This window comes from Anopheles moucheti, chromosome X (genome assembly GCF_943734755.1).
Source record: "Anopheles moucheti chromosome X, idAnoMoucSN_F20_07, whole genome shotgun sequence".
Taxonomy (NCBI): Eukaryota; Metazoa; Arthropoda; class Insecta; order Diptera; family Culicidae; genus Anopheles; species Anopheles moucheti.
Genome location: NC_069142.1, coordinates 11,904,434 through 11,919,045, shown reverse-complemented (window position 1 = coordinate 11,919,045; position 14,612 = coordinate 11,904,434). Strand labels below are relative to the sequence as shown.

At 43.3% G+C, this 14,612-nt stretch overlaps 1 protein-coding gene across 6 annotated transcripts in view; it reads left to right on the top strand.

Moving 5' to 3' along the window:
- The window catches only part of LOC128307365 (potassium voltage-gated channel protein Shaker-like), a 107,626-nt gene that overhangs the window by 18,910 nt on the left and 74,104 nt on the right, over positions 1–14,612 (top strand). For 5 of the 6 annotated variants that reach the window (XM_053045163.1, XM_053045165.1, XM_053045166.1 and 2 more), the window contains exons 2-3: positions 7,587–7,850; positions 7,987–10,295. In XM_053045163.1, coding sequence (XP_052901123.1) covers positions 10,171–10,295 — 125 coding nt within the window. In that variant the 5' untranslated portion in view covers positions 7,587–7,850; positions 7,987–10,170. The remainder of the gene's footprint in view (positions 1–7,586; positions 7,851–7,986; positions 10,296–14,612) is intronic. The other variant, XM_053045164.1, reaches the window with a different exon arrangement.

The following is a 14,612-nucleotide window of genomic DNA, read 5'->3' as shown; positions in this document are numbered from 1 at the left end:
TTGGGAACAAAGAAAAAGCTTCAACCGTTGCTGCCACCCGTTCAGTTGCACGGTGCGTGTGATTAGCTAAAAATTTTCGCCATCCATTTGCAACGGCATAGCGAACCATTTCCCATTCGATTTCCACACATATACCGCTCAGCAGCGCGGTACGGTGTAGACAAGCGTGTCGAGTTAGGACAATAATGCTTACATTGTGGCACATGGCAACCGCCACGGGTAGATAGAAATGTCTCTCCCGACAGCCGTTTGCCGTGTGAGTTGCGTGGGCGGGGGAGGGGGGGGGGGAGGGGGGGGGGGTAAGTTTTGGAACCGCTACTGGGGGTTGGGGGAAGTACGTGATCGAAACGCTTACGGGTGGAGAAGCGCCCGTGTACCGGTGGCTGGCAAATGGCAGCCAAGTCTCTTGTGAGAATGATGAATGCGCAAACGGATACGGCACGCCATATTTTCTATTCCCGCGTGTACTATCGTGCCACCCGCAACCCGGTCACAAAGGAAAATGCTCTCGATGTTACGACACGTATTGATGCCTGACCCGGGTGAAAAGGGCGACAGATAACAGTGTGCAGGTTTATGTGCACCATTAAGGTGATAAGGTTTTAGTAATTATGGAAGAAGCTTTTTTTTTTGCTGACCTGATTCAGCGAAGGGTGGTACGGTGGAAGAAACTATGCCGTAAATTGCCAAGAAAGCAAATAGTGTTCGAATCATGTCAGAACTGGCAGGTTTAAGACACAAATATTCAATACTTTGCTACAAATAGAGATCAAGAGTTTGCTTTGCAATGATTGGGTGTAGTTTTTTTTACAAATCTGGATGGGATATTGTAAGGAAATTTAAATCAAATCAAATTGAATTTCTTTGGTGTTACTTTAAAGAAAATTCAATTCAGTATTGAAATAATAAAGAAAGTTGGTGCCCAACGAGATTAATCTTTCAGAATTTTTCCCGAAACTTGCGGATCGATTGATTTGTAAGTTTTACCTGGTTGTCGATACCAGGTAAGGATAATGATTGAATATTTAACATTTTGATGATAAAAATTCTAAATGTTTTTAAATTGAGAAAAAAATGATTGAAAAAAGAAATGATTCTATATATATATATATCTCTCTAGTGATCATTTTACATAACATCATGTTAAACATAATTTAATTATTTGTTTTTACATTTTCTGGAAGTTTGAGGTTTCCGGAAATTTTAGGACAGTTTTTTTACAGCTACAGTCTATTTAAACTGTTTGCCTTGCGAATGCCACACTGTATTATGTGTTTTATTTAAAACTTTTACTGCCGGTCTTATCACAGCCAAGAGTGACTTTAAAACAATTAACTCGGCGTTGTTATGTTCTGCAAACTTGTAAAATAAACACAGTCATATTAAAAATTCCCATCAACATCCAGCTTTTTACACGTATGATTATCAAACGATCTCCCCAAAAACCATACCAAACACACGCACACCATCCTAGTGACAACATATCAATGAAATGATATCACCACCGTGAAGGAAAACATGTTGCATACGGTGTAAGGCACACGCCGTGTGTAACTTCGACAAAATGAGCTTATTTTGCTAGGCCTCCCCCCCCTGTATCCTGCGAAAAACCGGAAACCGGTTACAGCTGCCAGCACCGATCGCACATCTTTTGCTTTGATACCGTGCAAACACACACACACACACACACGCATCCCCAAAACCCTAACCTCACAATCCACTTGCCCGGTGTGCTAATGGGCGGTGAAGCGAACGAGTTGAAAATAATAAACTTTGCAAATAAATTGCCACTCATCTTGCCATCCACCGCGGGCTTAAGAGCCGCTGGGCCCCGCTACGCGGCACCCGGTTTGATGGCGCCCCGGGATGGGGATGGTGGATGGGATTATTTACACTCGAGGGACTATTTATCCAATGCTGCTAGCTCTCATCCACCGACCGGTAGAAACAAAGCCCGACCGCCGGTGGTGAGTTTTGTGCCATCTTTTGCGCCCCTTTTTTCGCCCTTCGTTTTTTTGTTCTCTTTTTGCGCCGATGGAGACGCCTGGTCGTTTTTGGAGGGCGGGCAGCCGAGCGATGGAGACGCCTGGTCGTTTTTGTGTGGGGCGTCAACACGGGGCAACATCGTCTTGCTGTCGCATCCGTCTTGCTGCAGGCGACCGAGTAAGCGCCTGACTGTCAATCACCGATAAGGCTTAAAATCCTTTTGCTTACATTGCCGGGTCGGAGCGGCTCGGCCAGAAAGGAAGTGTAAGCAACGAGAAGGGTTTGTGTGTTTGTGTGTGTGTTGTGGGATGCATGTGAGAGCACGTCTGCAAGGAAGTAGGATTTTGAATGACAGCGTACTCACGGATTCTTACGCTTGCTTCAGGGCAATTTTCTCATTTTTGTTGTTGCTGTTGTTGATGTTGTTGATATTGTTGATGTTGTTGCTAACCAACCGGTGTGTTCCTTTTTGGTAGGATAATGCTTAAACCTGGCGGTAACGTTACAGGACATCCCTTACAGACCGGTCACGACTGTTTTGGGAGACGAGGGTTGAACACATACTCTGTCACACACACACACACACACACTCACGTATAGAGATAAATGCAAATAAAACATAAGAAGCAAAAAGCGATAGACGGTACGTTTAAAGCGAAAGCAAAAGTGTCCTTCGGGAGGATGTATGCTACCCTCGGGTGTCTTTTCTTTCCCTCCACTATACCACCGCACACTATTCCACTGGCCGTGTGTGTGTGTTCTTGAACGCAGCAAAAGTGGATATGCAAATTTAAAGTATTTCTCCCACACAAACATTCGAGTCGCTGTGTGTACGAAGTGTACGAAGACACCTTGCTACCGTTCGCACGTGCTGCACAGAATGGGTTTGCTTGTTGTATGTATGTGTGTATGTGTGAAAATAATGGTAAGTGGGCTAGAAGAAGGTATCAATTATACAGTAACGTTGTAAAATATTTACCCACTCGCGCGAATAGATACGAAGCAACTATATAAAACCCCGGAGCGGACGGTTTCATTTCTGCCTGATGAAGGGTCCCTTCGGAGTGTTTCAGTGTGGTTTTACAAGAAGGATCTGTTGTTTTTTTGTGTTGTTGTTTCCTTTCCGCTTGAAATCGTTTATGGCCTTCAAGCCGTTTTTTTTTTCTCTATGCTTCCTGCCTCCTTTGAACTGTTATCTTCTATTCGTGCGGCTTTGTGTGGGGCGTATGTGCCTTAAAAAAGCATTTTACTACGTTTTCTTTCCACATTTCGTATTCCATCTTACGGGACTCTTTTTTTTCTTATTAGGTTTTGTAACAGTTTGCAGGTTGTCTTGAACAAGCCTGAAGGAAAAGGGAAACTCTTGCGCCCGTTATTTCTCCTACTCTTCGCACGAAACGGGAGCCCATGCTGTGAGCATAAAACGACATTTTTAAGCACTATAAAAGCAGCTTTTGTTTTTCCTTTTTTTGTGTTGGGAAGCATAGTACAATGCTTCAAAATTCATAAACCATAAACGAAAGCGTTTGTGCGCGTACGGTTTTTGCTATAGTTACAACAAAAAAAAACGTTCGCACAGTAATGCCAGTTTTTTTTGATAGCGATGAAGAAAATGGGAAACACATGGCATAATAAAATCATGAAACAGGGACGATTCACCGGAACGGACACTATCTACCAATGGAGAGAGAAAAAAAACACACACACACGTCCAAAATTGGAACGCGGTTAGGGAAAAGAATATTGAAGCGCAATGAAAAAAAAAGCACAATGCTAACTCTTATTTCAACGTATAACATTCCTTTTTAAAAAAAAAGGTAAAACAACATGAACGGAAACAGAAAAATCAAGCAAGCGAGTAAAAACAGGTACCTGCGGTCCTATTAACACTTGCACGAGAAGATGACATAATTATTTATACATTTCATAAGAAATATTTAATGCCAAACCGTGTGCCCCAAATATAGCTCCACAATCCATCGATGGTGGAACAAACCACCACCCCAGAAACACCCCCGGTTGTAGGATATTGCGTTGCGCAACGAAGCGATACCTTTCGATCACCGTTTGGGGCAAAACGGCGAGAGATTGTTGTTATTTTTCATGCCTCTCTTTTGCTTCTAAAGGTTTCCGAGCCTGCGGGGAACTGAAGGCTATTTTTGTGGCCTAAAACCCCGCCGCGTGGGCTGATTGTGCTTTATTTTTATTTCTTTATTGTCTGTTGCACCATCGAGTGACAAGAATAGTCGATGCTATCACCTGCCAGATCTCTCATATGATGCTACCTTTATGGTATTCTTGTCTACTGTAAGGCCAAACAGCCAATGGAATAATAACGTTGGTCTATTTTGGTTGTACAAAACACAGCTGAAAACTGTGAATTTAGGCTGAATCTGTGATTTATCTCAATAGGAAACAGATTTTGAAGTGAATAAGATTAATAAAAATATGAGTTTTAAGTAATAATAGCATAACCATGTGCAAAATGTGATGATGTTGTGAGAATTGCATACTTTACGGCGAATCATTCTGTTAAAAACCGCCTGAAGGTATGCAATATTTAACACGTAATATATATTTAAAGTAAATTGTTGTTTAATTAATTTCTTCTATTTGATGAATTATTAGATTTTCGGCGCTATGAAACATTTTCTTAACATACAATTTAATATTATTAAAGTATGAAAAATGACCCTTGCTTTTACTACTGCAAAAAAACAGGCAGTACTTCCTATTTCACGCTACAAATTCATAATTGAATTGAATACCATCCACCCGATGGTGGCATTGGTGCAAAGCGACGGGCAAAATGGGCAGAAAGGTTGAAAATTTATGGTTCATCTATACACGCTGCCGTACCAGCGTAAGGCTATTAGGTGTTTAAGTGAGACCCCTTTGTGTATTGACACCTGACACAGCGACTCGAAGCACGCCCGTTATCGCTGACATCCGGCGTTGCTGTCCTTTCGTCGATTATGTTTTATGCAACTCCCTAATTACCTTTTCTACTCCACAACTCCTCCATCTTCCCATCCCACCCGTACGATTGGACAAGCAACGAAGAGCGAAGCACGTGTAAATGCCAGATCGAGCAACGTGTTACCCGGGGCCCGTTGTCATGTTGTTGCTTAAATTTTCTTGCACATCCTTTTCATTGGTGTGGTTTTCTCGCTGTAGTCGTCGTATACTTTACGGGGCAGAGTATCAATTTTCCCGATGACAGGCACACCCGCTTGTATAAATCACAATTCTGTCATCACCTTGTTTTTCTTTCTTTTATCGTTAAATTCAACATGGATGAAAGAATACTAGTCTTGCTGGTGTGTGTGTGTGTGATTATTTATTTTTTAATTATTAAATCATGGAGTGGATTTTCCTTTCCAGCCATTTTTCTTCCCTACCACCATTGTGATTTGTAGTGTCCGGTTATTTGCACACGCAGCGAGTGCAGCTGACATCGGAACCGGCGCAACATGATGTCACCATAAAATTGGGTCTCTGGCGATTCTTACACAACTTCCGGCGTGTCCGGGTGTCCTGACGCTCGCGAGCCTGCCCGACTTTTCTCGAACAGCTCGATGAAGCATTAATAACATAAATCAACACAAATGGAAGCAAAAAAAAAAAACACGGAAAAAGGGGCGGCAAAAGGCCTCGGTTCGGGTCGACCTATATCTTCTTGCCCGTTAGTAGTGCGATGTGCGTTGGAATTTTGAATTGGACTTGGCCGATTCCCAGCTACCCACCGCTCGGTTCCACCCTCACCGCTCCCTGCTATTGCCCGTGCCGCATTTTATCCGCAAGCAAAATGCAATAATTGCCGCGCGGGCAAGAATGCATTAATTTTCGGCAATCGCTGAACCGGGCTGAAGAGCAACTCGGTAAAGAAGAGCAACAACAACAACAACAAAATACAAAACAAATCCCCCAGCAACCAGTCATCTAGAATCCCGGCTCCTGGCACGGTACACATGGGTACTGCTGGCGGGGTTTGGATTCCCCCAAAAACCCGTCTGGTGGATTATTTAACATGGGTGACATTTTGCTGGCCGAAGTGTGAGAAAAATAAACCTTCCGCATTCGCAGTTTGAAGCAAAAAAAAAGAAAACACCAAGAGGCTAAAAACAAAACTGAAACCTTTCCATTTCGGGGTCAGTTACGGCTGGCACTACTGGCACGGTGGGACGGTGGTAGGAACAAATTTTTAACATTTAACAAATTTTAAGAAACACCATTTGAATAAACGTGTTTAAAACTTTTGATATATTTGTAACAAATTTTATCACTTTTCGGACTAAGTACAAACACTTTAATATTAAGTTTAGTACAGTATTTATAATATCAAAAATAAACAATTTCTAATTTCTTCATTGCTGGTACAGTTAGTGTACCAATTCTGTGCTACAAATATTAGTTTGGGAATTATTAAGCTCTAATCAATTAGTATTCTTTTGAGTTTCGATTAGTTATATGCAATCACAATATGAGATTAGGAAAATGAAACAATTAAGGTTTAATAATAAACATTACTTACACAACACTACAAGTTCCTCGAAATATGTGGTGGGATTCTTCCATGTGTTGAGTAAATTGAACCTTGGATGTTATTGGTTTGTATTGCAGAATTTCCCGCTTCTTAGCAGAATTCTATATTAGGGCAAAAGCGTTCCAGGAACCCAATTAATCGTTATGCGAAATTTGGCTCGTGAGAAGGGAAATTAAAACGAGATGTGACAGGCATCGAACGGAGCTCATTTTGGCAAGACACCCCCGAAATGTCCACCGTTCGACCCAGTGTGCGACTTTGGGCCGGCCCAGCCGTTAGGCAACCAGAGCGGGAAAGCACATTACTGCCACTAAGGTTAAAATAAGGTTTCTGGCCGCTTTCGGGTGCGGATCTTTTCTACAAAATGGCCCTATCCCTTACGGGATGTTTCGGTGGGTTAGTGTTCATTTTACAACATCTGGCGTTTTGAAGCCGGGCTGCGTGAGTGTGTGTGTGTGTGTAGTGCGGTATTTTCTGTTTCGCTCTGTTCAATGTACACTTCCACATCCTGGTCAGTCCGTTCCGTGCATTTGGTGTCTTTTTCACTCCACAAACGTTCTCTCGTTCGCTCTCGCGTGCTCTTTTTCGCATTCGCGTTGTCACTCGCGCTAAGCATTCTTCCCCCAATGGACCGATCGGACGGTGGGTTCCGAACCGGGTCCGGGTTCGATTTCGTTGGTGTTACTATTCCGCTGGCACATTCAGCCAGTCCGGACGCATCCCAATAACCCAAAGCTCCTCTACCTTGTCGATCCTTGCTAAACGGTGCAGTGTTCTGTGTGATTGTTTGCGTGTGTATGTGTGTGTGTTTGTGTGTGGGTAGATAGGATATCATTAAAAAGTTCAACAAATGCAAAAATAAAACGACTTCAAGCGTATCGATGCGTCGTATTTCATCGCGTACTATCTCGACCGTGTGACGTTCGCGATACACTGATAGCAGTAGTAGCAGAGGTAGTATAGAGCGAAACACCAGCAACATTCAACCTGCAGCTGTGAGCGTTAAGAGGCGCAAATTAATGTTCACCTCCCTTTCAACTTCAACCATCAACAGTGTGCCATAATCCAGTCCGGCTAACGATAGCGAACAGCCCCGGTGGGGAAGAAGGCGTTCCGCCAAGTCCTAGCGATCTGTGATACCCGAGCTGCGCGTAGTGCGAACGCAGTCTAAGTGTTGCGGAAGGCGAAGGTGGCTAAGTGTGGCCCGCCAACCGTTCGGAAGTTAAGTTCGACGAGCAAAGAGCAGAAGCGGCGTTTCGTTAAGCACCTGCGTCGAAGGGGAAACGTTGGTGCCTTGTGCTCGTGTTCAATTCCCACAGTGAGTGGTTTAACGCGTTGATTGTTTGTTTGTTCCTCTGTTGGTGGAAAACGAAGAGGACCACCGGCCATTCTTTCCGGGGGGTTTTAGTTTATTCGTTTGTTTTTTTTTGTATTGTGTATGTGTGACGCAACAGCCAACTGGATCATCAAGCGTGTGTATATGTGTGTGTGTATGAGTGATCAGTGTATGAGATAGGGTAGGGTGTAACGGAAAAGGAGTATTCGACAACCAATCAAACCGTCATCGCCTGCAGTTGTTGCTGATCGTATGCGGAAATAATAGAGTGTATGTGTGAAGGTGTCGCAAGGACCTTTTTGTACGGGGACGTAAAACCATTCTGTGAAGATTTGGCCCACACAGACACACATATCACCTGTAAAGGATCTTTGTGAGGTTAGGGTGGAATTTATCGAGCTGCCCCCTACGACTCATCGGTGGCACGTACCGGAGAATGGAAGCAACCCATCAAACGTACACGATCGTCGCTAGACCGCTCCATCACTGTGCCCGGTTCTTCACCATCGGTGGCGCCCTTACCCTGGTGATGTGAGCGTTACGCGTTACGATTCCACGCCACAACCAGCCCAACCGGCCGATATTCTTCCTTCCCCGCCTGCCCACCCCAGCGACCCACTCTCCCCTCTCCCCATACTGTGCGTGGCCAGAGGGTTCCGAGATCGGCTTCGGGTTTGCGATTGGCCGCGAGCGATGGGACGGCACCCGGCCGCCGCCAGCCACCGGTAACGGACACCGAGCGCTCGGTTTTTTAACCAGCCAGCAAACACCCGGTCCATCCTTCATCGCACCATTCGACACCGTCCACCATACCGTAACGCGCGACACACTGGAGCGCGCAGCACGGTAACAATAAGCAAACTACTACTACTACTACTACTACCGGAACGTCTTTAGTCTGCCGCACTGTAGCCGCCATCTTTGTGTAGTTAATACGTGCCCGGCAGCAGGTGCCGCTAGAACCGCTGGACCACGCAACCGATTTGTGATTACTGTGCTGTTTTACAACTACTCTTGAGAGAGACAGAAAAAGAGAGAAAGAGAGGGGGCAAATGAGAGAGAATAAGCTACAAAAAGAAAAGGAGAAATAGAGAAACAAAACGTCAAAACGTCAAAACGTCAAAACGTCAAAGCGTCAAAACGTCAAAACGTCAAAACGTCAAAAGCGAGAAGAAAAAGGGGAAGGAAGAGAAGTAGTAGCGCAGTGTCTACTATAACTAATCAACTACTAATTGCTACAGTTACTACTTATTGCTACTATCGGCGTACTACTTCAATATTTGATAACTACCACCACAAAGCAAAGGAACCAGCAAAAAAAAACACAAACCAAAACCCGAACGGAACAATACGGAAATCCAAAGATTAGAAATTACTACGCAGTAAGGCTTTAGCGCAGTTATACATATACATATATATATATGCGGCGAACGGTGCGCTGCTAGAGCGAGCCGCGAAGCTTTGGCGCACTCGGAATACTACTGCTACTACCTTTTTTACACGCGGGGGATGGGAGAAATACAAAATACCCGCCAACGCTCCGGACCAGGCAGCTATTAGGCGTGCAGATAGGCAGATACGTAGATTTTGTTATTTGGGCGCAAAAACATAAGGAGGAAAAACACAACACAACCAACCAAAAAAAAAAAAAGAAAAGCAAAAAACGAAACGGCAACAAAGAGAGAATAATAATTGCAACTACAAAGCTTTAACGTACCGTATTACACTATTATTGCTCTAGTTTGTAAGGCTACTACTAAAACCGCGGCTATACTATAATTACTGTTGTCTGCTAAACTACTGCTGACGGAGACTCGCAAATACGTTACCGTAAGAGAAAGGGTTGAGAGAAAAAAAGGAGTTTGTTCGCTCAGCTTTGGAAGTAACACCTGTTTTGCCCGGCGAGAGGGGTTCTAAACGTGGACGACCCATTTACTACCCGTACGGGCTTCGTTGTTGTTGGTGTGCCAATCACTGGGGTGTGTGAACCAAAACCCGTCCCGGTGCGGACAGCTCTGTCACAGTGCATTCCTGCACGGCAGAGGACACGCGGACACCGAGGAGTACGGTAGCGACCCATTGGTACCGTGGGCCAAATGACGCCAAGTGCCTCCCAGTAGTTACACCGCTACCTTCCTAATACGAGGGGGGGTTTCAAGATTTTGTGCAAGTGCGGTGTATATATGAGCGAGTGAGTGTGTGTGTGTGTGTGCGTTTGAAGGCGATTACATATACACGTGGAGCAAGGACAGGACGATCACTGTGCGTAGTGTGCGCGTAGTGTGCGGCAGAAGATGAAATAATGGCTGCCGTCGCTGGCCTGTACGGACTGGGCGATGATTCGCGCCACCAGCGCCAACGGAGACAGCAGGCGCAACAGGCCAACCAGGACAAGACGGACAAAACACCCGACGGACTCAGCGAACCGTAAGCGATTACATTTTACATTACCCTTCTTTCATGTAGCTGCGTAGTCTGGCTTAGCAGGATGTATCTGGAACATTGTATAAAAATTTGTTTTTAAGTTTATTAAGAGGTTTTTTTATCGGAGGCTTTCCACGTTCTGCCTGAGCATTCTTACGAATTTTTATTTAAGTTAAATCATTCAATGTCTAATTATTACAACCGTTTTAAAGATGGTTTATCAAACTTTTAATATCCCTAAAAAATCCTAATTCTATTTTTTAAAAACCTAGAGTCAGAATTAAAGCGGATAAGTCGCAAATATTTTGTAATTATTGTTGGGTAATAAGCGGACGAGGACCTCACTCACTCTGCTCATCAGTATCAGTGAGTAAAGGTTTTGTTTTATAAAGAGAATAGTTAAAACATAAGTAAAAATATATCTTTCGTACTTGAACGCATTAAACAAACCGATCAAGAATCGTTGATAGACTTTCCATTCACTCGCTCCATTGCAATCGCAGGATTACTAAAGATCATTATAAAAAGGGTCTAGCGAGCGAGTGATCGACTGCCAACATAATGGTAGTTAGACTGTGTTAGCGCTCTAAAAAATACTCCAAAAGAGGGGGGGCACGCTAAACACCTGGAAAAATGAGAAAACTCACGCCTGAATCTCATAAAACAGAGCGACCTCACAAAAGAGCCTTACAAAACATAAGGTGGCGTTTGACATCACCTCACACAGTGCGCAAAGAGCCTCGACCTTATTGTTCAGCTCACTCTATTTCAAGGATTTCGCACAATTCAGCTCACCATTATGGGGTCACAACACTATTTGTAGCTATTTTAAGTGGTACTCATATAAGCACCTATGATTAATATCTTTTCCACATACGTAATATCTTCGAATAACTCTGTAATTCTTCATAAAGATACAAATATGAAACTTTCCGTAAATTTACTTCGTTTCAGTTACAAAATTGGTAAAGAAAAACCCCTATTAAAAAGACTTTGCTAAATGCATTGCCTAACTTCAGGCGCTTTAAAACATTTACGCCTGAATGTAGACAATGCGTACGCAAGTGATGCGGGAACGTTTCGCCTGCAACATAAAAAAAGCGGTGTTGCTCGTGGACCATAGAAAACACAGATCTTTATCAACTGGGCACTAGCAACTTGCTGGTTATCGCTGTGTAATGAAATTATAGAGTATTTTACTGTGCAAAACTGTCCCACACGAGTTGGATCGTAATGTGTGCCCCTCACAGTAGTCTGTCAGCGTTTATTACGCTTCCTTCCTGTCAGCCAACGATCTAAGCTCTAGAAATGCCAGTGTTCTTTTTTTTCTTTCTTTGGGTAAGGTGGGTGCCGGGGTGGTAGGGCCTCTAAAAACTGTTGAAGCAGAAAGACACTCCAAACTTCCGAAATGCGCGGTTTTATGAGTCGGATAAAGTTTTACACACTTTCCAACAAAACTATTTCTCCGAATCCGTTTCAACATTTCGCTGGTAAATGGAGAAGGTGGTGGTGGTGTTTTTTTTGCCGTTGTTGTTGTTGTTGTGTTTCAACCCCGGAAAAGCGCATGTGGATCCGTCATCAGCTTTTGTCATATTCGTACCAGTATAATAGAATTGATGGCTGACGAAGTGTTGCCCAAGCGGTGCACCAACGTCAGCAGAAAAGAAGGCGAACGGATGGCAACGTGGGCAGGAGCGAGAAAGACATAATCCATTCCATCCGTGGTTCGGTGGCTTTTGCAGATATTCCAGTGTATGTGTGTGTGTGTGTGTGTGTGTGTGTGGCAGTTGGGAAAACTTTGGCAAAATCGTGTGGTAAATGGTACATCCGGCCGTAAGCAGTGGTGATCCCTACTTCGGACTATTTCCCTTCCCCCTTCCCCATCTACGCCAACTCCACCCAAATCACACACACGGTTGAGGTCGGGATAAATCGTATGAGCAAGAGAAAGAAATAACAAAAAAAAACAAAAGAGAGAAGCATGTGATGTTAAACCGAGCATTGCAATTGCAATATGCGGATAACGTGCAGCAGACACATGTACACTTTATATATGATTGGAGGTGGAATTGAGCGTCAAAGAGCCGACAAAGAAGAAGGATCCAACTTCTGCTCCAAGTCTACTATTTATATTGTTTTCTTCTTTATTTTATCTCTCTCTCACACACACACACACACACAAACCAACACTTTCACTGTGCCGGATGTAGAATGTTGATCCGATTTGTTACCCCGAGATTGAGCACCAGGTGGATGGAGGATTTTTTGGCTCGGGAAACATGATTATAAAGTCGTTTCGCGTAGTTTTTTTTTTTGCTCTCTCTTTTTTATAGCTTTTCCGGGGCATTGCTTTACCGACTAGCGAAACAGGAACTCTCCGCCTTCGTAAAAAAAAAGTAGCAGAAAAAAGCAGTAGAACTGATAAGTTTTATTGGGTCGTTTCGTAAATTCTGACCCGGTGTAGAATGTGCTGGCGATCAAAAAACCATCCATCAGTCAGAGCGGTACGAGTTTTGCGAGTTACGGAACCGTGATGTATCTATCCAAAAACCACTGATCTGCCTTGCCTTTCCGCAAACCGTTTCGTTTCGGTTTTGTACTTCATATACTTTTCTTTTTGCTGACTCAGTACGTAACGCCCCGGGGTCGTAGCGGATTAGCGCGTCGAGCGAAACCGAAACAAACGCTGCACAATCGGTTAGGCAAATAAGTTGCGGAAACGGAATTTAGTAGAACAGAATTGTGCGAGCAATCAAGATAGTGGGTTGCGTTTGCAAACGAGCTGCTTACCATTTTGGAGGGTAAGCGAGGATGAACCCATCACTAATGTGGGTTGTATTCTTCGTAATGGTGGGAAGGGAAGTAGCAATTTTTTTTAACCCCAAAAACGGGTACTTCGCCTATTTCGCCACACGATTTCACATATGCTAAATGCGAACCTCAACTCGCAAAAATACCAAAAAAAAAAATGGAACACTCTCGTATCCAAATTCTGAGTATGCCTTTGTTGCGGAAACCACATTTTATTCTTCTCGCTGGTCATGTTTAAATCATCCATCTCATACCAAACGAGAGAAGCAAAAAAAAAGACAACCATTCCCTGAAGCGTACTTGTGTCGTTCTTTGATTTGTTACCTTCCGGTATCGCTCACACCCGGCGCTGACAGACACTCTGGCAGTCTTTCGCCTGTTGCTTACCCATCATCGCTCTCGCTTACATCCATTTTTATTGGATCGGGAATGCTTCCGCAGCGGGTGGCACGGGAAGTCCCATAAGTGTGTGAAGCCTCGTGGACGCGCAAAAACTGTACATATTGACATACGCTTCCTCACATAATTGTTGCTGCCCAAACCAGCCCCGACATGCGAAGAACGAGAAGTACCACCAACGACAACGTGGAAGCAACTAATAAGGCATTTCGGCCCTTCGGTGTTGTTGCGGCACAGGAAGAAACAGGTCGAATGAGCGGGAAGGAGTGGGTCGGTTGTAGTGCTGTTCTTTTTCTTCTGCTCGTTTCTGCAACACCCCCCCCCCCCCCTTCACATTGCGGGAAACACTGGATTTTTGTGTAAATGGTATGGTGCCCCAGTAATAATGGAATGTAGATAATCGAATTATAAAACGTAATGGAGGCGCATTATAGTTTATGATTCATTGAGCGGAAAATCGATCGTTGGTGGAAAATCCATTGTGCACCGCATGGGGTGGAATTTTTGTTTTTGGTGTTGCCCCACTCGTGTGCTTGTTTTGGAGCGTGACTGGATTGTTTAAACTGAAGCACTGACTGCTGTTTACAGTCCGTAACAAAAGCATGTAGTTATGTTTTATTTATCAAAAAAAAACAATGCTTGCTCAATTATGAAAAAATCTTTATTAAATAAAGATAAAATTGTTTAAAAGATATAAATTTGTTTTCCCTATTATTGTATTACCTATTTACCCCCTGTTTATTGTACATTATTTTTATATAAATTCTTGCAATCGTTTTAGTTTTCATCATGGAGTTTTACCCAAGCATTATTACATTAACAGCAATGTGAGGGGGAAAAATATAAAAATATGATTGAAACCCGTAAATGCTTGTCTTGCGCTCTGTTTGTAATTGTTTATTCATTTATCCGTAAAGTTAATTTACAGAGCTATAAGTTATATAAGTTATTTCGTTGCTCTAGATAACTTATTCTATATAACTTATGATATCTTATATACTGAAATGTAATTCTAAAAAAGTTGTAAAATTTAGATCTATAAAGTATAAGACCAACGACTTATCTAACGTTAATTATAAAAGGTATTATCTCGGAAATATTTAATGTTAT